This window comes from Ostrea edulis, chromosome 7, assembly GCF_947568905.1.
Source record: "Ostrea edulis chromosome 7, xbOstEdul1.1, whole genome shotgun sequence".
NCBI classification, from domain to species: domain Eukaryota; kingdom Metazoa; phylum Mollusca; class Bivalvia; order Ostreida; family Ostreidae; genus Ostrea; species Ostrea edulis.
Window position 1 is genome coordinate 44178031 of NC_079170.1, and position 26253 is coordinate 44204283.

Here is a 26253-nt window from a genome sequence, read left to right on the forward strand (position 1 = left end):
CAGTAAAACTCGTGCGTACGGACACTTCAATAAACAACATGTGTTCACTAACCAGTAAAAAGGTTCGTGCATCTGAGTCGGGTACCATCCGATATTGTTAAAAAACATCACCTTTATCGAGTATTTAGATTTTATAAATATAAATAATATTAAAACAAAAATTATACTAAATTTTATAATGTAGTTTCTTTTTTCCGCCAGTATTATACTACTCGTAAATGACACCCCGAGCAAGTGCTGGAAATCACAAATGATGTTGCAGAGAGGAAGACCTTATTCAATGCATGTTGGAATTGTTGTGCACATGAATTGAATGAGCGATATCATTAATTCAATTGAATTTAAGAACAATCTTTCAATAATTGCATGCATTAGTGATATTGTATGTATTCATATCATATACAGTAAATTATACTTAATTATTAGGAAGTCACTTGGAGATCCAAATCAAATGTTCCTCATGTAACATAAATTATACCTTTCTGTATTGAAAATTAGTTAACATTTTTACGAATGCAATAGCAATCCGTCATGGCAAATAGTTGGCCAAAGACAAAATGAACAGCCATTCGTAATTTCAAAATTTGAAACTTGGTGTTGCTAACATGACTCTAATGGTAGTTTTGTTTTCCAGTGTGATAATTTAAGCGATAATATATATATATATATATATATATATATATATATATATATATATATGAAAAGTAGCTAGACGTAGACATTTAACACGGTTACCAAAGTCTAATAACGAAGTCAAATTACCAAAGACAATTCCTATAACAAGACTACTAAAACCTTATCACGACAAAAAAAAAAAATCAAAATATATTCACAACAAATGGATACTACAGTCTAGTTATGCATGGAACATTACAATAACTCACCTGTATTTGTTTTGTTTGACACGGATATCGGTGTTGTTTGAATGGCTGTAAAATAAGATTGATCAGCTGACTTTAAGAGAGAGAGAGAGAGAGAGAGAGAGAGAGAGAGAGAGAGAGAGAGAGAGAGAGAGAGAGAGCAAATGAGATGAAATCAAATTTCTTGAAATAAATCTTAATAAAAACGTATATGTAATAATAATAATTATGATAATAATAATATCATATTTATATAGCACCCTTTTCATACACTATGTAAAAAAAAGTGGTTTACAATGCATATATACCTTGCAACTTAATGTTATACACATAATACCTAGAAAATAAATAAAGCATTAAAAAGCAATGATATAAAAGGCGTTATCACATGTAAACAGTTCATAGCTGTACCTATTCTGATTGTACATATAAAACATGAAAACACAACATACCATAAATATGCTAGATAAGAATAAACATCAGTTTCAGGGTATAGTAAAATAATAATAATGAAATACACACACGCACACACACGCACACACATAATATAAAGTCTCAGTTATTATACATAATTAAAACATTGATTTAACAAAAAATAAAACATCACAAAATGGTACTCGAAAACTAAGATTCACAGTTAAAACAGATAAGATAATCTTAATGCACTGAAACAGCAAACACGAATGACTGAAATGATAGAAACTAGTCCTGGAAAACTTTATGGAAAAAATGTGTTTTCAGTTACTTATGTACCTGTGGCATACGTACTTTTGGTTGAATCTGTAGAACCTGCAAAGACATAAACAAGTGTAATTGTCACATAATACATTTGTATGTTCATTTTTACTTCAGTTTTGTTTAGTCAAATCAAACGTAGCTTTATCCTGCTTGGGACCTCTTTTAAATTGTAAATACCCATGTATTAATCCTCAACCTATTGGAGCTTAAACCGCCAGTCCGTGCTCTCAGTAGGAAACAAGCTGTCCGGCGAAAAGGACGCATTCATCTGAGCACGCTTTCACCAGAATGTTGTGACAGCAATTATAGAATGACTTTATTCTACACACTTTGACTTTGTTGTAAATGTTGCCCGTGTTCAGCTTGTTCTGCGATAAGTTTTATGTAACCATTTTTATATAGTATTTTCTTTGTTTAAAAGGTCCTAAAGCTTCCAAGTATCTTTATTCATACTTTGTGTTTTGTGCTTGTTTCAATACCGGTTTGCTTCTTCATAAAGGTTTTCGCTATATAGTCCTGTTTGTAAAGTTACGGCGTGTAGTACTGGCCATAATTGTTTCACTGTAAGAAACATATTGTGTAACTCATGCATCGCATTGCTAGAGGTTTGTGTATCTTATCATAATATGAAGTGACTTATATATACATAAGAGTGTATGGTGTATAAATACATGGATAATGTAAAGTAAGGTTTTAACCTGAAAACCTGTGTGTATGTGTAAGTTTATATAATATGACTTTATTGTAGTAGGTGCTACCTTGTAGTGTGTACCAAGTACACGTTTACCAACTACAACATTATAGAAACGAATCTTTTTGGGGAGCGTCTACATGTGTGTTGTGTCCACGTAAGACAGCAGTTATCAGCATAGTGGATATGTGTACAAGTCAGACGCCATTTAAGGAACTTTTACACTCAACGCCATAAACCGGGACCAGAAACTGTTAAATTTTAGTTGTATACCAAATAAATATGTAAATTGTTTCTGTATCATTTATCACATTCCAGCACGGTTATCCGTGACAGTAATACTTTTTCCTTGAAGAGAGAGTCACTGCATTGTATATATTATATTAGTCGTAGATGACACCCCGCGCAAGTGCTGGAAATCACAAATGATATTGCAGAGAGAAAGACTTATTTAATGTGTGTCTGAATTGTTGTACACATGAATTGAATGAACGATATCTTTAATTCAAATGAATTTAAGAATAATCTTTGAATAATTGGGTGCATTAGTTCTGTTTTATTTATTGATAACACATACTCTAAATAAAACCATTATTAGGAAGTCACACCGAACTCCAAATTAAATGTTTCTCATGTAACATAAATGGTATCTCCCAAAATTGAAAATTAGATAATGTTTTACGAATGTAACTACAATCCGTTATAGCGAATAGTTTGCAAAGAACAAAATGAACGGTCATTAGTAATTTCGAAATTTGAAACTCTGTATTGCTAACGTGCTTCTTATGGTAGTTTTTGTCCAGTGCGACAATTGAATGGCAAAATTATGAATTCACGTCGTTTCCTCTGATCAAGCACTGCAATCATACACTGTATGAATAACTAAAAAAAAAACCCCAAAACTGTTATACATTGTAAACAGTAAACTGATTTTTTGAGCATTGGTAGGTAGTTATCTATTTTTGGTAAAATATTTTAAATTTAAAGTGATAAGACACAAACTGTTTTACCTGTGACATGTGGACCTGTGGTTGGATCTGTAGAACCTGCAAAAACGTAAACAAGTGTAACTGTCACATTAAGATTTTTGTATGTTCATTTTTACTTCAGTTTTGTTTAGTCAAATCAAACGTAGCTTTATCCTGCTTGGGACCTCTTTTAAATTGTAAATACCCCTGTACATGTGTTAAACCTTAATGTATTGGATCTTAAGGTATTCAATGTATAATGACCATATTTCATATCTAATAAATGGATGGTGAAATTTTTGTAATCATGGTATCATTTTGAAGGGTTCATCAAATAAAAATAATCCACCATAGGAATATTCAAAATTTTGTTTACTGCTTGATTTATTTCACCTAGAATTTAACATTGAAGTATATGGGAAAAGCATGTTTTATTACAATATTTTAAAAACAAATTATATTTTCATACAAATCTCTTGGTAGAGAGTTACAAACACTTTCTCGTAGTGAAAATATGAAATAAAATTAATCATTGACCACACTCATTTTTAGAAAATTGGATTTTTCTTATTTTTACAAAAGCCAGACAACTCTTCCAAAAATCTTAAGTGCAAAAAGGCCAGCTTCTAATCATTTACCAGTCATGTGAATTTCATCTGCTTCACTTTCATCATTATTTAACAATAAACATTTATGTTGATCTAAATTCTTCAAAATTGTTCATTATCCTTTCATTATACATGGAATACTTTAAACCGCGAGTCCGTGCTCTCAGTAGGAACCAAGCTGTCCAGCGAAAAGGAAGCATTCATCTGAGCATGCTTTCACCAGAATGTTGTGACAGCAATTATAGAATAACTTTATTCTATACACGTTGACTTTGTTGTAAATGTTCAGCTTGTTCTGTGGTGAGTTTTATGTAACCATTTTTATATAGTATTTTCTTTGTCTAAAAGGTTCTAAAGCTTCCAAGTATCTTTATTCATACTTTGTGTTTTGTGCTTGTTTCAATACCGGTTTGCTTCTTCATAAAGGTTTTCGCTATATAGTCCTGTTTGTAAAGTTACGGCGTGTAGTACTGGCCATAATTGTTTCACTGTAAGAAACATATTGTGTAACTCATGCATAGTATTGCTAGAGGTTTGTGTATCTTATCATAATATGAAGTGACTTATATATACATAAGAGTGTATGGTGTATAAATCCATGGATAATGTAAAATAAGGTTTTAATCTGAAAACCTGTGTGTATGTGTAAGTTTATATAATATGATTTTATTGTAGTAGGTGCTACCTTGTAGTGTGTACCAAGTACACGTTTACCAAGTACAACATTTTAGAAACGAATCTTTTTGGGGAGCATCTACATGTGTGTTGTGTCCACGTAAGACAGCAGTTATCAGAATAGTGGATATGTGTATAACTCAGACGCCATTTAAGGAACTTTTACACTCAACGCCATAAACCGGGACCAGAAACTGTTAAATTTTAGTTGTATACCAAATAAATATGTAAATTGTTTCTGTATCATTTATCACATTCCAACATGGTTATCCGTTTCAGTGATACGTTTCCTTGAAGAGAGAGTCACTGCATTGCATATATTATATTACTCGTAGATGACACCCCGCGCAAGTGCTGGAAATCACAAATGATATTGCAGAGAGGAAGACCTTATTTAATGCGTGTTTGAATTGTTGTACACATGAATTAAATGAACGATATATTTAATTCAAATGAATTTAAGAACAATCTTTGAATAATTGGGTGCATTAGGTATGTTTTATTTATTGATGATACATACTCTAAATAAAACCATTATTAGGAAGTCACACCGAACTCCAAATTAAATGTTTCTCATGTAACATAAATGGTATCTCCCAAAATTGAAAATTAGATAATGTTTTACGAATGTAACTACAATCCGTTATAGCGAATAGTTTGCAAAGAACAAAATGAACGGTCATTAGTAATTTCGAAATTTGAAACTCAATATTGCTAACGTGCGTCTAATGGTAGTTTTTGTCCAGTGCGACAATTGAATGGCAAAATTATGAATTCACGTCGTTTCCTCTGATCAACACTGCAATCGAAATCATAAGACACTCTATGAATAACAAACAGAAAAAAACTGTTATACATTGTAAACAGCAAACTGATTTTTTTAACTGTGGTAGGTAGTTATCTAAATTTGGTAAAATGTTTTAACTTTAAAGTGATAAGACACCAACTTCCTAGAATAGCCCGGGCATTCGATATTTGACATATTGGACATTTTTCGACTAATTGCTTACTTTCTAGATCTCTGTATTGCAAACCTTGTTCAACCAAATCAAAAACTTTTAATGTTTATCCATGTGTTTGTACATATCAGTAAATGTTGATAAATTATTGCAAAAAGTCGTTACACTGACTGCTATGATAACGGAAAAATATTATGAACATCGAAAATATCAGATGAATATAGTTTTTTGTTTCAGATCGTTGGCCTCGGGAGAAGGACGTACTTCGTTGAATGAGAGGTATATCATATCATTATAAATCTCCATAACATTATGAATAGAGACCTAGTCAAAACCACTATAAGTATTATAACTAATACCGAACACCTACACAATTTTCCATGAGTGAAAAATTCTCGAGTGGGACGTTAAACAATCAAATCACTGTGTATACCAATCACAACTTTCAGCTTTGGTGTCTATAGTGATGTTGCCTCGCTCTTGGCGCTTCGTTCCGGAAATTTCTCTAAGGCTGGTTCAAAACTAAGATCACGGACTGACGGAACGAATAGGCTCCATTTACCTGATCAAGATATAGGGCCCACAGCGGGTGAGACCGGTCAACAGGGGCATACATACTGCTCCTAGACACCTGATCCCGCATTTTGTATATCCAAGGGTTCCTGTTTGCCTATCTATTTTGTATTGCGTATAAAAGTTATGAAATTGATCACTGTTCGTTATCGTCACCTTGCATTTACTCAACAATTATCAAAATTTATTTCTTGTGTAAGATCAAAAGTAAGCGTCAGTGAACAACGGATTTACTTCATATTGTATTATCGAAAGTTGTCAGTTAAAAACTGGCTGATATCAGTCAAAGATACAGGGCTCACGGCGGGTGTAACCGGTCGACAGGGGATGCTTGCTCCTCTTAGGCACCTGATCCCACCCCTGGTATATCCAAGGATTCGTATCTGCCCAACTATCTTTTTGCATTGCATATGGGATTAATGAGATTGATAACTGTTCGTTATATTCACCTTTCCTCCGCCAACGCGTCTCCCCATCGCACTTTCATTTTTGCTATTTAAGTGTAGTTTATTTAAAAAAAGTAGATTTTTAATCAATTTTATGATATCTTCTAATGAAGTAAGATATTATTATAGGTTATGAAATTCACCTCGCATATGAAATGATATTAAAGAAGCAAACAGCAGCTCTGTAGCAAGTGTTTGGAGTTTATTGTCAACATTATTAATTTATATGTATAGATATACATACGTTCTCAATTTTGAAGTAGATATCAACGGCAAACTAATAACTCAACTTTATGACAAACGGGCTGATTTCAGCTTCTCCATCATCAACCTTCCATATTTATTAAGCAATATTCCATTATCACCTGCATATGGAGTTTATATCTCTCAACTGATTCGATACACAAGAGCTTGTTCTGCGTATGGTCAGTTTTTAAACCGAGGCAATCTACTAGCAAATTGATAGTACAGGGGTTTCACTAGTCTCGTTTCAAGTAAGCATTTCGCAAATTCTATGGTCATTATAACAATCTAGTTTGCAACTACAATATATCCTTGGGGCAAATGCTGTCTAGAGTATTTCATACCGATTGTTAGACCGTTTGTGGTACACTGATTTTGACAACGGATAACTCTATTTACCTGATGACGAAATAGGGTTCACGGTGGGTGTGGTCAGTCAACAAGGGATGCTTACTCCTCCTACGCACCGGACCCCACATATTTGCCCAGCTATCTATGTGGCATTGCTTATGGGCTTTATGAGATTGATCACTGTTCGTTATCTTCACCTTGAATTCGTGAGAAGCATATATAGGAGCTCGGTAGAACCTTTTCTCGATATCTAAGAATCACTTACAAATTTAGCAGGAGATACAAGGAACTACCTTTCCACTTGGATCGAATTATTTTACATCACCAGCTCCCACCTACGATGTGTCAGATATACGATATATAAAAGCGTTTTGTTTGCATCAATCTGTAATTCCTATCAAATTACCATTACTGTAGTTGCGGTTTACATAGAAGCTTTGCGTATGCTGTCCACCACAATACTGATCTTGGTTTCCTCCGCATTTATAAGAACAACTCCCATCTAGCTCTCTATTTTCGGGTGTAAGATCTCCACAATAGCACGACCTCCCTTGCTAAAATCAAAATCACATATCTTAGAAAAAACTACTTTAGCATATCAAACTTCGATGACATGTCACGGAAAGCACGACGATGAATGAAACTAAGTGATAAGTTGGTTGATTTCTCCAAAACACAGAAAAGGTTTACTTATAGATGGTATTTGAAATATAACCATTGCTTTAAATTATGGCAAAACCTATACACCATGATACATGCAATTGAAAATATTTGATATTTGCTAAATATGCTGGATATGTATCAAATCAAAGAATTGAGTATACTGATTGTGAAAAACATTGAAAAGACAGCTGTACAACTCTTTCTAGAGAACTACCTGTAATCCATAATATTTATCATTCCGCTCTTCACAAAACGTTCTACACAGTTCCACAGTCATTGCATTGTCGTGTAAGGATTTACCGTTGAACCGTGATCGGAAACAACCTAGGTAACCTGGTAACGAAAGAAAAAGTCGGAGGTGTATGGAAAGGACTGCTTGTAAGTAATAAAGGATATTTACCGATAGCGGGCATTTGAAATATAACCATCGCTTTCCTTTGTGGAAAACAGTGTAATTGACCATGATACATATAGGTGAAACTAGTTGATTTTCTGCGGAATGAAAAGTGAGGATAAGTAACAGTGGTCAATATCTTAACTACTACAAGTATTACAAAATAAAAAAAAGTTTGATCAACACTTTTCTCTTTTTATTTGCTCAACCTAGTATTGTACCTTACTTTTGTAAAGTGTTTTGTTTTTGTTTAGGAATTTAGTACAAGTACTGTGAATCCTGTTGATGCATCCCATTAATTCGATAAGCAAGGGCTTGTTCTGCGTATAGTCGGTTTTTAAAAATCGAAGCAGGCTACTGACAAACAAGTTGATGGTGCAGGGGTTCCGACAGTCTCGTTTAAAATCAGCATTTCGCAAACTTTATGGTCGTTATAATGATCTAGTTTGCCAATACAACCTAGCATTTGGGTCAAATGGTGTTTAACTTGTTTCATGCCGATTGTTTGGTCGTTGTTGGTACACTGATTTTGGCTAGGTTTACCTGATCAAGATATAGAACTCACGGCTTGTGTGAGCAGTCGACAGGAGATGATTACTCCTCTTAGGCACCTGATCCCACTTCTTCTATATCTAGAAGTCCGTGTTTGCCCAACTCCGTGTTTTCTATTTCTTATAGGGGTTATGAGATTGATCATTGTTCGTTATCTTCGCCTTTCATGTATTTATGTAGAATGTGTAGCCTTGAACCAATGGAGGTTTTTAAATTAGTACCCTTTTCATAATAAGAATTCTTATGAAAACCAATCATCCCGTCTCCTCCACAAAAATCCTTCTCGTACCCACTACATTTGATTCGACAGTCTTCGTCTGACTTATTGACGCTCGGCAGCGGTGAATTTCTACAGACACATTCAATGCCTGCCTAAAATGAAAAAAAAAATTCAATTTCCATGTTCGTATATGGATTTATCTACAAACATATATGATTTATTTGTGATTACAGACCAGCTCTGTTGAGTTGATTTAGTACTGAAAGTAATTGATTTAGGAAACGATGAGGTAAGCAGTCGGGAAAAAAACCCAACAATATGAAAGATGCTTATGTAGGGTGATTAATGAATAGAAAAACGAAAATGAAATATTTGAGTTTTTCAAAGGTGACCAATCGGAATTCAAACATATTAAAGAAAATTAGGATTACTAGTAGTCCATAGAATGGGACATCTTCCTTCTGACAAAATTCTTTACATTTTTCCACAGTCATGGATGTCGATGAAGTGTTTTTCACATTGAACATTGAATCAGCCTCGTCATTGAAGCACCCAAGATATCCTTTTGAAATAAAGAAGTTTAAACGCATACTAGAATTATACAAGAACATGATGCATGGTTAGAAACTTTAATAATTACATACTAGATTGAAAAATGAGACAAAACCTCTAATTAAATCGACCTTCTTCTTTAATGAATAACTTTGAATATAGGAAAATGTAAACTCAAATGAATATTGAACAAGGTGTCGTTTCACTTTCAGTGTCCAAATATTTTTGAATTCTTCAATAAAACACATATAGGTTATCGAAAGTAACAATTTATCAATCTTATGTTCTAACAGTTTTACGTCCCTTTGATACGTTATTCCTACAAATCCATCTCAAGATAGAAAAGGTGTCTGCCAAAATGAAATACATGTGACATTTTACTTTACATGTGATATTTGAACTAGAGTTCTGGAAAACAATTTTTGAGCAACCGCATTGAAAGTGTCTTTTACTTTGTTTCTCCTTTTGTCGGTATGTTTTGTTTAGTATGAAACTCGGTGTCAATTCGTCGGCTCCAAAATGAAACATATAATTGGAATACCACGAAAGGATATAAACATCATAAATAAGGAGGTAAGTTTATGGGGAAATCAAGATTGATGGAAAGAATTTACTTTCAATTTTATTTTTTTATGTACCACTAGCACCAACCATGGATAAAACTGGTTGAATTTCGCAGCTCAATTAGTCTACATACACTGCTGTCGGTTCCCATGGTAACGAATAGTAGGATTTTGGTAGTGACATTAAAATTATGTAATATAGTGCAAGTAAAGTTAATACTGTAAAAATCAACCAACTATGCGACATCGAATGTCTAAACCGTATCTGATTTCTTTGATTTTTTACATAGAATTGATCTTAACATCTGCAATAAAAGAAATATTTCTTGGGATTTGATCAGACGAAAGACATACGATATATAAAAGCGTTTTGTTTGCATCAATCTGTAATTCCTATCAAATTACCATTACTGTAGTTGCGGTTTACATAGAAGCTTTGCGTATGCTGTCCACCACAATACTGATCTTGGTTTCCTCCGCATTTATAAGAACAACTCCCATCTAGCTCTCTATTTTCGGGTGTACGATCTCCACAATAGCACCACCTCCCTTGCTAAAATCAAAATCACATATCTTAGAAAAAACTACTTTAGCATATCAAACTTCGATGACATGTCACGGAAAGCACGACGATGAATGAAACTAAGTGATAAGTTGGTTGATTTCTCCAAAACACAGAAAAGGTTTACTTATAGATGGTATTTGAAATATAACCATTGCTTTAAATTATGGCAAAACCTATACACCATGATACATGCAATTGAAAATATTTGATATTTGCTAAATATGCTGGATATGTATCAAATCAAAGAATTGAGTATACTGATTGTGAAAAACATTGAAAAGACAGCTGTACAACTCTTTCTAGAGAACTACCTGTAATCCATAATATTTATCATTCCGCTCTTCACAAAACGTTCTACACAGTTCCACAGTCATTGCATTGTCGTGTAAGGATTTACCGTTGAACCGTGATCGGAAACAACCTAGGTAACCTGGTAACGAAAGAAAAAGTCGGAGGTGTATGGAAAGGACTGCTTGTAAGTAATAAAGGATATTTACCGATAGCGGGCATTTGAAATATAACCATCGCTTTCCTTTGTGGAAAACAGTGTAATTGACCATGGTACATATAGGTGAAACTAGTTGATTTTCTGCGGAATGAAAAGTGAGGATAATTAACAGTGGTCAATATCTTAACTACTACAAGTATTACAAAATAAAAAAAAAGTTTGATCAACACTTTTCTCTTTTTATTTGCTCAACCTAGTATTGTACCTTACTTTTGTAAAGTGTTTTGTTTTTGTTTAGGAATTTAGTACAAGTACTGTGAATCCTATTGATGCATCCCATTAATTCGATAAGCAAGGGCTTGTTCTGCGTATGGTCGGTTTTTAAAAATCGAAGCAGGCTACTGACAAACAAGTTGATGGTGCAGGGGTTCCGACAGTCTCGTTTAAAATCAGCATTTCGCAAACTTTATGGTCGTTATAATGATCTAGTTTGCCAATACAACCTAGCATTTGGGTTAAATGGTGTTTAACTTGTTTCATGCCGATTGTTTGGTCGTTGTTGGTACACTGATTTTGGCTAGGTTTACCTGATCAAGATATAGAACTCACGGCTTGTGTGAGCAGTCGACAGGAGATGATTACTCCTCTTAGGCACCTGATCCCACTTCTTCTATATCTAGAAGTCCATGTTTGCCCAACTCCGTGTTTTCTATTTCTTATAGGGGTTATGAGATTGATCATTGTTCGTTATCTTCGCCTTTCATGTATTTATGTAGAATGTGTAGCCTTGAACCAATGGAGGTTTTTAAATTAGTACCCTTTTCATAATAAGAATTCTTATGAAAACCAATCATCCCGTCTCCTCCACAAAAATCCTTCTCGTACCCACTACATTTGATTCGACAGTCTTCGTCTGACTTATTGACGCTCGGCAGCGGTGAATTTCTACAGACACATTCAATGCCTGCCTAAAATGAAAAAAAAAATTCAGTTTCCATGTTCGTATATGGATTTATCTACAAACATATATGATTTATTTGTGATTACAGACCAGCTCTGTTGAGTTGATTTAGTACTGAAAGTAATTGATTTAGGAAACGATGAAGTAAGCAGTCGGGAAAAAAAAAACCCAACAATATGAAAGATGCTTATGTAGGGTGATTAATGAATAGAAAAACGAAAATGAAATATTTGAGTCTTTCAAAGGTGACCAATCGGAATTCAAACATATTAAAGAAAATTAGGATTACTAGTAGTCCATAGAATGGGACATCTTCCTTCTGACAAAATTCTTTACATTTTTCCACAGTCATGGATGTCGATGAAGTGTTTTTCACATTGAACATTGAATCAGCCTCGTCATTGAAGCACCCAAGATATCCTTTTGAAATAAAGAAGTTTAAACGCATACTAGAATTATACAAGAACATGATGCATGGTTAGAAACTTTAATAATTACATACTAGATTGAAAAATGAGACAAAACCTCTAATTAAACCGACCTTCCTCTTTAATGAATAACTTTGAATATAGGAAAATGTAAACTCAAATGAATATTGAACAAGGTGTCGTTTCACTTTCAGTGTCCAAATATTTTTGAATTCTTCAATAAAACACATATAGGTTATCGAAAGTAACAATTTATCAGTCTTATGTTCTAACAGTTTTACGTCCCTTCGATACGTTATTCCTACAAATCCATCTCAAGATAGAAAAGGTGTCTGCCAAAATGAAATACATGTGACATTTTACTTTACATGTGATATTTGAACTAGAGTTCTGGAAAACAATTTTTGAGCAACCGCATTGAAAGTGTCTTTTACTTTGTTTCTCCTTTTGTCGGTATGTTTTGTTTAGTATGAAACTCGGTGTCAATTCGTCAGCTCCAAAATGAAACATATAATTGGAATACCACGAAAGGATATAAACATCATAAATAAGGAGGTAAGTTTATGGGGAAATCAAGATTGATGGAAAGAATTTACTTTCAATTTTATTTTTTTATGTACCACTAGCACCAACCATGGATAAAACTGGTTGAATTTCGCAGCTCAATTAGTCTACATACGCTGCTGTCGGTTCCCATGGTAACGAATAGTAGGATTTTGGTAGTGACATTAAAATTATGTAATATAGTGCAAGTAAAGTTAATACTGTAAAAATCAACCAACTATGCGACATCGAATGTCTAAACCGTATCTGATTTCTTTGATTTTTTACATAGAATTGATCTTAACATCTGCAATAAAAGAAATATTTCTTGGGATTTGATCAGACGAAAGACATACGATATATAAAAGCGTTTTGTTTGCATCAATCTGTAATTCCTATCAAATTACCATTACTGTAGTTGCGGTTTACATAGAAGCTTTGCGTATGCTGTCCACCACAATACTGATCTTGGTTTCCTCCGCATTTATAAGAACAACTCCCATCTAGCTCTCTATTTTCGGGTGTACGATCTCCACAATAGCACCACCTCCCTTGCTAAAATCAAAATCACATATCTTAGAAAAAACTACTTTAGCATATCAAACTTCGATGACATGTCACGGAAAGCACGACGATGAATGAAACTAAGTGATAAGTTGGTTGATTTCTCCAAAACACAGAAAAGGTTTACTTATAGATGTCATTTGAAATATAACCATTGCTTTAAATTATGGCAAAACCTATACACCATGATACATGCAATTGAAAATATTTGATATTTGCTAAATATGCTGGGTATGTATCAAATCAAAGAATTGAGTATACTGATTGTGAAAAACATTGAAAAGACAGCTGTACAACTCTTTCTAGAGAACTACCTGTAATCCATAATATTTATCATTCCGCTCTTCACAAAACGTTCTACACAGTTCCACAGTCATTGCATTGCCGTGTAAGGATTTACCGTTGAACCGTGATCGGAAACAACCTAGGTAACCTGGTAACGAAAGAAAAAGTCGGAGGTGTATGGAAAGGACTGCTTGTAAGTAATAAAGGATATTTACCGATAGCGGGCATTTGAAATATAACCATCGCTTTCCTTTGTGGAAAACAGTGTAATTGACCATGATACATATAGGTGAAACTAGTTGATTTTCTGCGGAATGAAAAGTGAGGATAATTAACAGTGGTCAATATCTTAACTACTACAAGTATTACAAAATAAAAAAAAAGTTTGATCAACACTTTTCTCTTTTTATTTGCTCAACCTAGTATTGTACCTTACTTTTGTAAAGTGTTTTGTTTTTGTTTAGGAATTTAGTACAAGTACTGTGAATCCTATTGATGCATCCCATTAATTCGATAAGCAAGGGCTTGTTCTGCGTATGGTCGGTTTTTAAAAATCGAAGCAGGCTACTGACAAACAAGTTGATGGTGCAGGGGTTCCGACAGTCTCGTTTAAAATCAGCATTTCGCAAACTTTATGGTCGTTATAATGATCTAGTTTGCCAATACAACCTAGCATTTGGGTTAAATGGTGTTTAACTTGTTTCATGCCGATTGTTTGGTCGTTGTTGGTACACTGATTTTGGCTAGGTTTACCTGATCAAGATATAGAACTCACGGCTTGTGTGAGCAGTCGACAGGAGATGATTACTCCTCTTAGGCACCTGATCCCACTTCTTCTATATCTAGAAGTCTGTGTTTGCCCAACTCCGTGTTTTCTATTTCTTATAGGGGTTATGAGATTGATCATTGTTCGTTATCTTCGCCTTTCATGTATTTATGTAGAATGTGTAGCCTTGAACCAATGGAGGTTTTTAAATTAGTACCCTTTTCATAATAAGAATTCTTATGAAAACCAATCATCCCGTCTCCTCCACAAAAATCCTTCTCGTACCCACTACATTTGATTCGACAGTCTTCGTCTGACTTATTGACGCTCGGCAGCGGTGAATTTCTACAGACACATTCAATGCCTGCCTAAAATGAAAAAAAAAAATTCAGTTTCCATGTTCGTATATGGATTTATCTACAAACATATATGATTTATTTGTGATTACAGACCAGCTCTGTTGAGTTGATTTAGTACTGAAAGTAATTGATTTAGGAAACGATGAAGTAAGCAGTCGGGAAAAAAACCCCAACAATATGAAAGATGCTTATGTAGGGTGATTAATGAATAGAAAAACGAAAATGAAATATTTGAGTCTTTCAAAGGTGACCAATCGGAATTCAAACATATTAAAGAAAATTAGGATTACTAGTAGTCCATAGAATGGGACATCTTCCTTCTGACAAAATTCTTTACATATTTCCACAGTCATGGATGTCGATGAAGTGTTTTTCACATTGAACATTGAATCAGCCTCGTCATTGAAGCACCCAAGATATCCTTTTGAAATAAAGAAGTTTAAACGCATACTAGAATTATACAAGAACATGATGCATGGTTAGAAACTTTAATAATTACATACTAGATTGAAAAATGAGACAAAACCTCTAATTAAACCGACCTTCCTCTTTAATGAATAACTTTGAATATAGGAAAATGTAAACTCAAATGAATATTGAACAAGGTGTCGTTTCACTTTCAGTGTCCAAATATTTTTGAATTCTTCAATAAAACACATATAGGTTATCGAAAGTAACAATTTATCAGTCTTATGTTCTAACAGTTTTACGTCCCTTTGATACGTTATTCCTACAAATCCATCTCAAGATAGAAAAGGTGTCTGCCAAAATGAAATACATGTGACATTTTACTTTACATGTGATATTTGAACTAGAGTTCTGGAAAACAATTTTTGAGCAACCGCATTGAAAGTGTCTTTTACTTTGTTTCTCCTTTTGTCGGTATGTTTTGTTTAGTATGAAACTCGGTGTCAATTCGTCGGCTCCAAAATGAAACATATAATTGGAATACCACGAAAGGATATAAACATCATAAATAAGGAGGTAAGTTTATGGGGAAATCAAGATTGATGGAAAGAATTTACTTTCAATTTTATTTTTTTATGTACCACTAGCACCAACCATGGATAAAACTGGTTGAATTTCGCAGCTCAATTAGTCTACATACACTGCTGTCGGTTCCCATGGTAACGAATAGTAGGATTTTGGTAGTGACATTAAAATTATGTAATATAGTGCAAGTAAAGTTAATACTGTAAAAATCAACCAACTATGCGACATCGAATGTCTAAACCGTATCTGATTTCTTTGATTTTTTACATAGAATTGATCTTAACATCTGCAATAAAAGAAATATTTCTTGGGATTTGATCAGACGAAAGACATACGATATATAAAAGCGTTTTGTTTGCATCAATCTGTAATTCCTATCAAATTACCATTACTGTAGTTGCGGTTTACATAGAAGCTTTGCGTATGCTGTCCACCACAATACTGATCTTGGTTTCCTCCGCATTTATAAGAACAACTCCCATCTAGCTCTCTATTTTCGGGTGTACGATCTCCACAATAGCACCACCTCCCTTGCTAAAATCAAAATCACATATCTTAGAAAAAACTACTTTAGCATATCAAACTTCGATGACATGTCACGGAAAGCACGACGATGAATGAAACTAAGTGATAAGTTGGTTGATTTCTCCAAAACACAGAAAAGGTTTACTTATAGATGTCATTTGAAATATAACCATTGCTTTAAATTATGGCAAAACCTATACACCATGATACATGCACTTGAAAATATTTGATATTTGCTAAATATGCTGGGTATGTATCAAATCAAAGAATTGAGTATACTGATTGTGAAAAACATTGAAAAGACAGCTGTACAACTCTTTCTAGAGAACTACCTGTAATCCATAATATTTATCATTCCGCTCTTCACAAAACGTTCTACACAGTTCCACAGTCATTGCATTGCCGTGTAAGGATTTACCGTTGAACCGTGATCGGAAACAACCTAGGTAACCTGGTAACGAAAGAAAAAGTCGGAGGTGTATGGAAAGGACTGCTTGTAAGTAATAAAGGATATTTACCGATAGCGGGCATTTGAAATATAACCATCGCTTTCCTTTGTGGAAAACAGTGTAATTGACCATGATACATATAGGTGGAACTAGTTGATTTTCTGCGGAATGAAAAGTGAGGATAATTAACAGTGGTCAATATCTTAACTACTACAAGTATTACAAAATAAAAAAAAGTTTGATCAACACTTTTCTCTTTTTATTTGCTCAACCTAGTATTGTACCTTACTTTTGTAAAGTGTTTTGTTTTTGTTTAGGAATTTAGTACAAGTACTGTGAATCCTATTGATGCATCCCATTAATTCGATAAGCAAGGGCTTGTTCTGCGTATGGTCAGTTTTTAAAAATCGAAGCAGGCTACTGACAAACAAGTTGATGGTGCAGGGGTTCCGACAGTCTCGTTTAAAATCAGCATTTCGCAAACTTTATGGTCGTTATAATGATCTAGTTTGCCAATACAACCTAGCATTTGGGTTAAATGGTGTTTAACTTGTTTCATGCCGATTGTTTGGTCGTTGTTGGTACACCGATTTTGGCTAGGTTTACCTGATCAAGATATAGAACTCACGGCTTGTGTGAGCAGTCGACAGGAGATGATTACTCCTCTTAGGCACCTGATCCCACTTCTTCTATATCTAGAAGTCCGTGTTTGCCCAACTCCGTGTTTTCTATTTCTTATAGGGGTTATGAGATTGATCATTGTTCGTTATCTTCGCCTTTCATGTATTTATGTAGAATGTGTAGCCTTGAACCAATGGAGGTTTTTAAATTAGTACCCTTTTCATAATAAGAATTCTTATGAAAACCAATCATCCCGTCTCCTCCACAAAAATCCTTCTCGTACCCACTACATTTGATTCGACAGTCTTCGTCTGACTTATTGACGCTCGGCAGCGGTGAATTTCTACAGACACATTCAATGCCTGCCTAAAATGAAAAAAAAAATTCAGTTTCCATGTTCGTATATGGATTTATCTACAAACATATATGATTTATTTGTGATTACAGACCAGCTCTGTTGAGTTGATTTAGTACTGAAAGTAATTGATTTAGGAAACGATGAAGTAAGCAGTCGGGAAAAAAAACCCAACAATATGAAAGATGCTTATGTAGGGTGATTAATGAATAGAAAAACGAAAATGAAATATTTGAGTCTTTCAAAGGTGACCAATCGGAATTCAAACATATTAAAGAAAATTAGGATTACTAGTAGTCCATAGAATGGGACATCTTCCTTCTGACAAAATTCTTTACATATTTCCACAGTCATGGATGTCGATGAAGTGTTTTTCACATTGAACATTGAATCAGCCTCGTCATTGAAGCACCCAAGATATCCTTTTGAAATAAAGAAGTTTAAACGCATACTAGAATTATACAAGAACATGATGCATGGTTAGAAACTTTAATAATTACATACTAGATTGAAAAATGAGACAAAACCTCTAATTAAACCGACCTTCCTCTTTAATGAATAACTTTGAATATAGGAAAATGTAAACTCAAATGAATATTGAACAAGGTGTCGTTTCACTTTCAGTGTCCAAATATTTTTGAATTCTTCAATAAAACACATATAGGTTATCGAAAGTAACAATTTATCAGTCTTATGTTCTAACAGTTTTACGTCCCTTTGATACGTTATTCCTACAAATCCATCTCAAGATAGAAAAGGTGTCTGCCAAAATGAAATACATGTGACATTTTACTTTACATGTGATATTTGAACTAGAGTTCTGGAAAACAATTTTTGAGCAACCGCATTGAAAGTGTCTTTTACTTTGTTTCTCCTTTTGTCGGTATGTTTTGTTTAGTATGAAACTCGGTGTCAATTCGTCGGCTCCAAAATGAAACATATAATTGGAATACCACGAAAGGATATAAACATCATAAATAAGGAGGTAAGTTTATGGGGAAATCAAGATTGATGGAAAGAATTTACTTTCAATTTTATTTTTTTTATGTACCACTAGCACCAACCATGGATAAAACTGGTTGAATTTCGCAGCTCAATTAGTCTACATACACTGCTGTCGGTTCCCATGGTAACGAATAGTAGGATTTTGGTAGTGACATTAAAATTATGTAATATAGTGCAAGTAAAGTTAATACTGTAAAAATCAACCAACTATGCGACATCGAATGTCTAAACCGTATCTGATTTCTTTGATTTTTTACATAGAATTGATCTTAACATCTGCAATAAAAGAAATATTTCTTGGGATTTGATCAGACGAAAGACATACGATATATAAAAGCGTTTTGTTTGCATCAATCTGTAATTCCTATCAAATTACCATTACTGTAGTTGCGGTTTACATAGAAGCTTTGCGTATGCTGTCCACCACAATACTGATCTTGGTTTCCTCCGCATTTATAAGAACAACTCCCATCTAGCTCTCTATTTTCGGGTGTACGATCTCCACAATAGCACCACCTCCCTTGCTAAAATCAAAATCACATATCTTAGAAAAAACTACTTTAGCATATCAAACTTCGATGACATGTCACGGAAAGCACGACGATGAATGAAACTAAGTGATAAGTTGGTTGATTTCTCCAAAACACAGAAAAGGTTTACTTATAGATGTCATTTGAAATATAACCATTGCTTTAAATTATGGCAAAACCTATACACCATGATACATGCACTTGAAAATATTTGATATTTGCTAAATATGCTGGGTATGTATCAAATCAAAGAATTGGGTATACTGATTGTGAAAAACATTGAAAAGACAGCTGTACAACTCTTTCTAGAGAACTACCTGTAATCCATAATATTTATCATTCCGCTCTTCACAAAACGTTCTACACAGTTCCACAGTCATTGCATTGCCGTGTAAGGATTTACCGTTGAACCGTGATCGGAAACAACCTAGGTAACCTGGTAACGAAAGAAAAAGTCGGAGGTGTATGGAAAGGACTGCTTGTAAGTAATAAAGGATATTTACCGATAGCGGGCATTTGAAATATAACCATCGCTTTCCTTTGTGGAAAACAGTGTAATTGACCATGATACATATAGGTGAAACTAGTTGATTTTCTGCGGAATGAAAAGTGAGGATAATTAACAGTGGTCAATATCTTAACTACTACAAGTATTACAAAATAAAAAAAAGTTTGATCAACACTTTTCTCTTTTTATTTGCTCAACCTAGTATTGTACCTTACTTTTGTAAAGTGTTTTGTTTTTGTTTAGGAATTTAGTACAAGTACTGTGAATCCTATTGATGCATCCCATTAATTCGATAAGCAAGGGCTTGTTCTGCGTATGGTCGGTTTTTAAAAATCGAAGCAGGCTACTGACAAACAAGTTGATGGTGCAGGGGTTCCGACAGTCTCGTTTAAAATCAGCATTTCGCAAACTTTATGGTCGTTATAATGATCTAGTTTGCCAATACAACCTAGCATTTGGGTTAAATGGTGTTTAACTTGTTTCATGCCGATTGTTTGGTCGTTGTTGGTACACCGATTTTGGCTAGGTTTACCTGATCAAGATATAGAACTCACGGCTTGTGTGAGCAGTCGACAGGAGATGATTACTCCTCTTAGGCACCTGATCCCACTTCTTCTATATCTAGAAGTCCGTGTTTGCCCAACTCCGTGTTTTCTATTTCTTATAGGGGTTATGAGATTGATCATTGTTCGTTATCTTCGCCTTTCATGTATTCATGTAGAATGTGTAGCCTTGAACCAATGGAGGTTTTTAAATTAGTACCCTTTTCATAATAAGAATTCTTATGAAAACCAATCATCCCGTCTCCTCCACAAAAATCCTTCTCGTACCCACTACATTTGATTCGACAGTCTTCGTCTGACTTATTGACGCTCGGCAGCGGTGAATTTCTACAGACACATTCAATGCCTGCCTAAAATGAAAAAAAAAAATTCAGTTTCCATGTTCGTATATGGATTTATCTACAAACATATATGATTTATTTGTGATTACAGACCAGCTCTGTTGAGTTGATTTAGTACTGAAAGTAATTGATTTAGGAAACGATGAAGTAAGCAGTCGGGAAAAAAAACCCAACAATATGAAAGATGCTTATGTAGGGTGATTAATGAATAGAAAAACGAAAATGAAATATTTGAGTCTTTCAAAGGTGACCAATCGGAATTCAAACATATTAAAGAAAATTAGGATTACTAGTAGTCCATAGAATGGGACATCTTCCTTCTGACAAAATTCTTTACATTTTTCCACAGTCATGGATGTCGATGAAGTGTTTTTCACATTGAACATTGAATCAGCCTCGTCATTGAAGCACCCAAGATATCCTTTTGAAATAAAGAAGTTTAAACGCATACTAGAATTATACAAGAACATGATGCATGGTTAGAAACTTTAATAATTACATACTAGATTGAAAAATGAGACAAAACCTCTAATTAAACCGACCTTCCTCTTTAATGAATAACTTTGAATATAGGAAAATGTAAACTCAAATGAATATTGAACAAGGTGTCGTTTCACTTTCAGTGTCCAAATATTTTTGAATTCTTCAATAAAACACATATAGGTTATCGAAAGTAACAATTTATCAGTCTTATGTTCTAACAGTTTTACGTCCCTTTGATACGTTATTCCTACAAATCCATCTCAAGATAGAAAAGGTGTCTGCCAAAATGAAATACATGTGACATTTTACTTTACATGTGATATTTGAACTAGAGTTCTGGAAAACAATTTTTGAGCAACCGCATTGAAAGTGTCTTTTACTTTGTTTCTCCTTTTGTCGGTATGTTTTGTTTAGTATGAAACTCGGTGTCAATTCGTCGGCTCCAAAATGAAACATATAATTGGAATACCACGAAAGGATATAAACATCATAAATAAGGAGGTAAGTTTATGGGGAAATCAAGATTGATGGAAAGAATTTACTTTCAATTTTATTTTTTTATGTACCACTAGCACCAACCATGGATAAAACTGGTTGAATTTCGCAGCTCAATTAGTCTACATACACTGCTGTCGGTTCCCATGGTAACGAATAGTAGGATTTTGGTAGTGACATTAAAATTATGTAATAAAGTGCAAGTAAAGTTAATACTGTAAAAATCAACCAACTATGCGACATCGAATGTCTAAACCGTATCTGATTTCTTTGATTTTTTACATAGAATTGATCTTAACATCTGCAATAAAAGAAATATTTCTTGGGATTTGATCAGACGAAAGACATACGATATATAAAAGCGTTTTGTTTGCATCAATCTGTAATTCCTATCAAATTACCATTACTGTAGTTGCGGTTTACATAGAAGCTTTGCGTATGCTGTCCACCACAATACTGATCTTGGTTTCCTCCGCATTTATAAGAACAACTCCCATCTAGCTCTCTATTTTCGGGTGTACGATCTCCACAATAGCACCACCTCCCTTGCTAAAATCAAAATCACATATCTTAGAAAAAACTACTTTAGCATATCAAACTTCGATGACATGTCACGGAAAGCACGACGATGAATGAAACTAAGTGATAAGTTGGTTGATTTCTCCAAAACACAGAAAAGGTTTACTTATAGATGTCATTTGAAATATAACCATTGCTTTAAATTATGGCAAAACCTATACACCATGATACATGCACTTGAAAATATTTGATATTTGCTAAATATGCTGGGTATGTATCAAATCAAAGAATTGGGTATACTGATTGTGAAAAACATTGAAAAGACAGCTGTACAACTCTTTCTAGAGAACTACCTGTAATCCATAATATTTATCATTCCGCTCTTCACAAAACGTTCTACACAGTTCCACAGTCATTGCATTGCCGTGTAAGGATTTACCGTTGAACCGTGATCGGAAACAACCTAGGTAACCTGGTAACGAAAGAAAAAGTCGGAGGTGTATGGAAAGGACTGCTTGTAAGTAATAAAGGATATTTACCGATAGCGGGCATTTGAAATATAACCATCGCTTTCCTTTGTGGAAAACAGTGTAATTGACCATGATACATATAGGTGAAACTAGTTGATTTTCTGCGGAATGAAAAGTGAGGATAATTAACAGTGGTCAATATCTTAACTACTACAAGTATTACAAAATAAAAAAAAGTTTGATCAACACTTTTCTCTTTTTATTTGCTCAACCTAGTATTGTACCTTACTTTTGTAAAGTGTTTTGTTTTTGTTTAGGAATTTAGTACAAGTACTGTGAATCCTATTGATGCATCCCATTAATTCGATAAGCAAGGGCTTGTTCTGCGTATGGTCGGTTTTTAAAAATCGAAGCAGGCTACTGACAAACAAGTTGATGGTGCAGGGGTTCCGACAGTCTCGTTTAAAATCAGCATTTCGCAAACTTTATGGTCGTTATAATGATCTAGTTTGCCAATACAACCTAGCATTTGGGTTAAATGGTGTTTAACTTGTTTCATGCCGATTGTTTGGTCGTTGTTGGTACACCGATTTTGGCTAGGTTTACCTGATCAAGATATAGAACTCACGGCTTGTGTGAGCAGTCGACAGGAGATGATTACTCCTCTTAGGCACCTGATCCCACTTCTTCTATATCTAGAAGTCCGTGTTTGCCCAACTCCGTGTTTTCTATTTCTTATAGGGGTTATGAGATTGATCATTGTTCGTTATCTTCGCCTTTCATGTATTCATGTAGAATGTGTAGCCTTGAACCAATGGAGGTTTTTAAATTAGTACCCTTTTCATAATAAGAATTCTTATGAAAACCAATCATCCCGTCTCCTCCACAAAAATCCTTCTCGTACCCACTACATTTGATTCGACAGTCTTCGTCTGACTTATTGACGCTCGGCAGCGGTGAATTTCTACAGACACATTCAATGCCTGCCTAAAATGAAAAAAAAAAATTCAGTTTCCATGTTCGTATATGGATTTATCTACAAACATATATGATTTATTTGTGATTACAGACCAGCTCTGTTGAGTTGATTTAGTACTGAAAGTAATTGATTTAGGAAACGATGAAGTAAGCATTCGGGAAAAAAACCCAACAATATGAAAGATGCTTATGTAGGGTGATTAATGAATAGAAAAACGAAAATGAAATATTTGAGTCTTTCAAAGGTGACCAATCGGAATTCAAACATATTAAAGAAAATTAGGATTACTAGTAGTCCATAGAATGGGACATCTTCCTTCTGACAAAATTCTTTACATTTTTCCACAGTCATGGATGTCGATGAAGTGTTTTTCACATTGAACATTGAATCAGCCTCGTCATTGAAGCACCCAAGATATCCTTTTGAAATAAAGAAGTTTAAACGCATACTAGAATTATACAAGAACATGATGCATGGTTAGAAACTTTAATAATTACATACTAGATTGAAAAATGAGACAAAACCTCTAATTAAACCGACCTTCCTCTTTAATGAATAACTTTGAATATAGGAAAATGTAAACTCAAATGAATATTGAACAAGGTGTCGTTTCACTTTCAATGTCCAAATATTTTTGAATTCTTCAATAAAACACATATAGGTTATCGAAAGTAACAATTTATCAGTCTTATGTTCTAACAGTTTTACGTCCCTTTGATACGTTATTCCTACAAATCCATCTCAAGATAGAAAAGGTGTCTGCCAAAATGAAATACATGTGACATTTTACTTTACATGTGATATTTGAACTAGAGTTCTGGAAAACAATTTTTGAGCAACCGCATTGAAAGTGTCTTTTACTTTGCTTCTCCTTTTGTCGGTATGTTTTGTTTAGTATGAAACTCGGTGTCAATTCGTCGGCTCCAAAATGAAACATATAATTGGAATACAACAAAAGGATATAAACATCATAAATAAGGAGGTAAGTTTATGGGGAAATCAAGATTGATGGAAAGAATTTACTTTCAATTTTATTTTTTTATGTACCACTAGCACCAACCATGGATAAAACTGGTTGAATTTCGCAGCTCAATTAGTCTACATACACTGCTGTCGGTTCCCATGGCAACGAATAGTAGGATTTTGGTAGTGACATTAAAATTATGTAATATAGTGCAAGTAAAGTTAATACTGTAAAAATCAACCAACTATGCGACATCGAATGTCTAAACCGTATCTGATTTCTTTGATTTTTTACATAGAATTGATCTTAACATCTGCAATAAAAGAAATATTTCTTGGGATTTGATCAGACGAAAGACATACGATATATAAAAGCGTTTTGTTTGCATCAATCTGTAATTCCTATCAAATTACCATTACTGTAGTTGCGGTTTACATAGAAGCTTTGCGTATGCTGTCCACCACAATACTGATCTTGGTTTCCTCCGCATTTATAAGAACAACTCCCATCTAGCTCTCTATTTTCGGGTGTACGATCTCCACAATAGCACGACCTCCCTTGCTAAAATCAAAATCACATATCTTAGAAAAAACTACTTTAGCATATCAAACTTCGATGACATGTCACGGAAAGCACGACGATGAATGAAACTAAGTGATAAGTTGGTTGATTTCTCCAAAACACAGAAAAGGTTTACTTATAGATGTCATTTGAAATATAACCATTGCTTTAAATTATGGCAAAACCTATACACCATGATACATGCAATTGAAAATATTTGATATTTGCTAAATATGCTGGATATGTATCAAATCAAAGAATTGAGTATACTGATTGTGAAAAACATTGAAAAGACAGCTGTACAACTCTTTCTAGAGAACTACCTGTAATCCATAATATTTATCATTCCGCTCTTCACAAAACGTTCTACACAGTTCCACAGTCATTGCATTGTCGTGTAAGAATTTACCGTTGAACCGTGATCGGAAACAACCTAGGTAACCTGGTAACGAAAGAAAAAGTCGGAGGTGTATGGAAAGGACTGCTTGTAAGTAATAAAGGATATTTACCGATAGCGGGCATTTGAAATATAACCATCGCTTTCCTTTGTGGAAAACAGTGTAATTGACCATGATACATATAGGTGAAACTAGTTGATTTTCTGCGGAATGAAAAGTGAGGATAATTAACAGTGGTCAATATCTTAACTACTACAAGTATTACAAAATAAAAAAAAGTTTGATCAACACTTTTCTCTTTTTATTTGCTCAACCTAGTATTGTACCTTACTTTTGTAAAGTGTTTTGTTTTTGTTTAGGAATTTAGTACAAGTACTGTGAATCCTATTGATGCATCCCATTAATTCGATAAGCAAGGGCTTGTTCTGCGTATAGTCGGTTTTTAAAAATCGAAGCAGGCTACTGACAAACAAGTTGATGGTGCAGGGGTTCCGACAGTCTCGTTTAAAATCAGCATTT

At 34.1% G+C, this 26253-nt stretch overlaps 1 protein-coding gene across 1 annotated transcript; it reads right to left on the minus strand.

Annotated features, from left to right (window-relative positions):
• Positions 1-1182: 1182 nt before the first annotated feature.
• Positions 1183-25722, minus strand: LOC125655302 (uncharacterized). The gene is made up of 28 exons (XM_056145706.1): positions 25660-25722; positions 25189-25336; positions 24100-24230; positions 23669-23819; positions 22716-22834; positions 22245-22392; positions 21156-21286; positions 20724-20874; positions 19771-19889; positions 19300-19447; positions 18210-18340; positions 17779-17929; positions 16826-16944; positions 16355-16502; positions 15266-15396; positions 14834-14984; positions 13880-13998; positions 13409-13556; positions 12320-12450; positions 11887-12037; positions 10933-11051; positions 10462-10609; positions 9373-9503; positions 8943-9093; positions 7990-8108; positions 3300-3335; positions 1629-1649; positions 1183-1197 (listed from the first exon to the last, which is right to left on the minus strand). Exons 1-28 carry the CDS (start codon positions 25720-25722, stop codon positions 1183-1185), a joined length of 3429 nt encoding a protein of 1142 aa, XP_056001681.1.
• Between the last annotated feature and the right edge of the window lie 531 nt (positions 25723-26253).

Coding starts and splice junctions, on each gene's coding strand:
- LOC125655302 (XM_056145706.1), bottom strand. CDS start 25,722: ATGACTGTGGAACTGTGTAGAACGTTTTGTGAAGAGCGGAATGATAAA. Junction 21,287..22,244: donor AAACCGCAACTACAGTAATG/GTAATTTGATAG, acceptor TTATTTCAAAAG/GATATCTTGGGTGCTTCAAT. Junction 11,052..11,886: donor GAATTCTTATTATGAAAAGG/GTACTAATTTAA, acceptor TTTCGTTACCAG/GTTACCTAGGTTGTTTCCGA.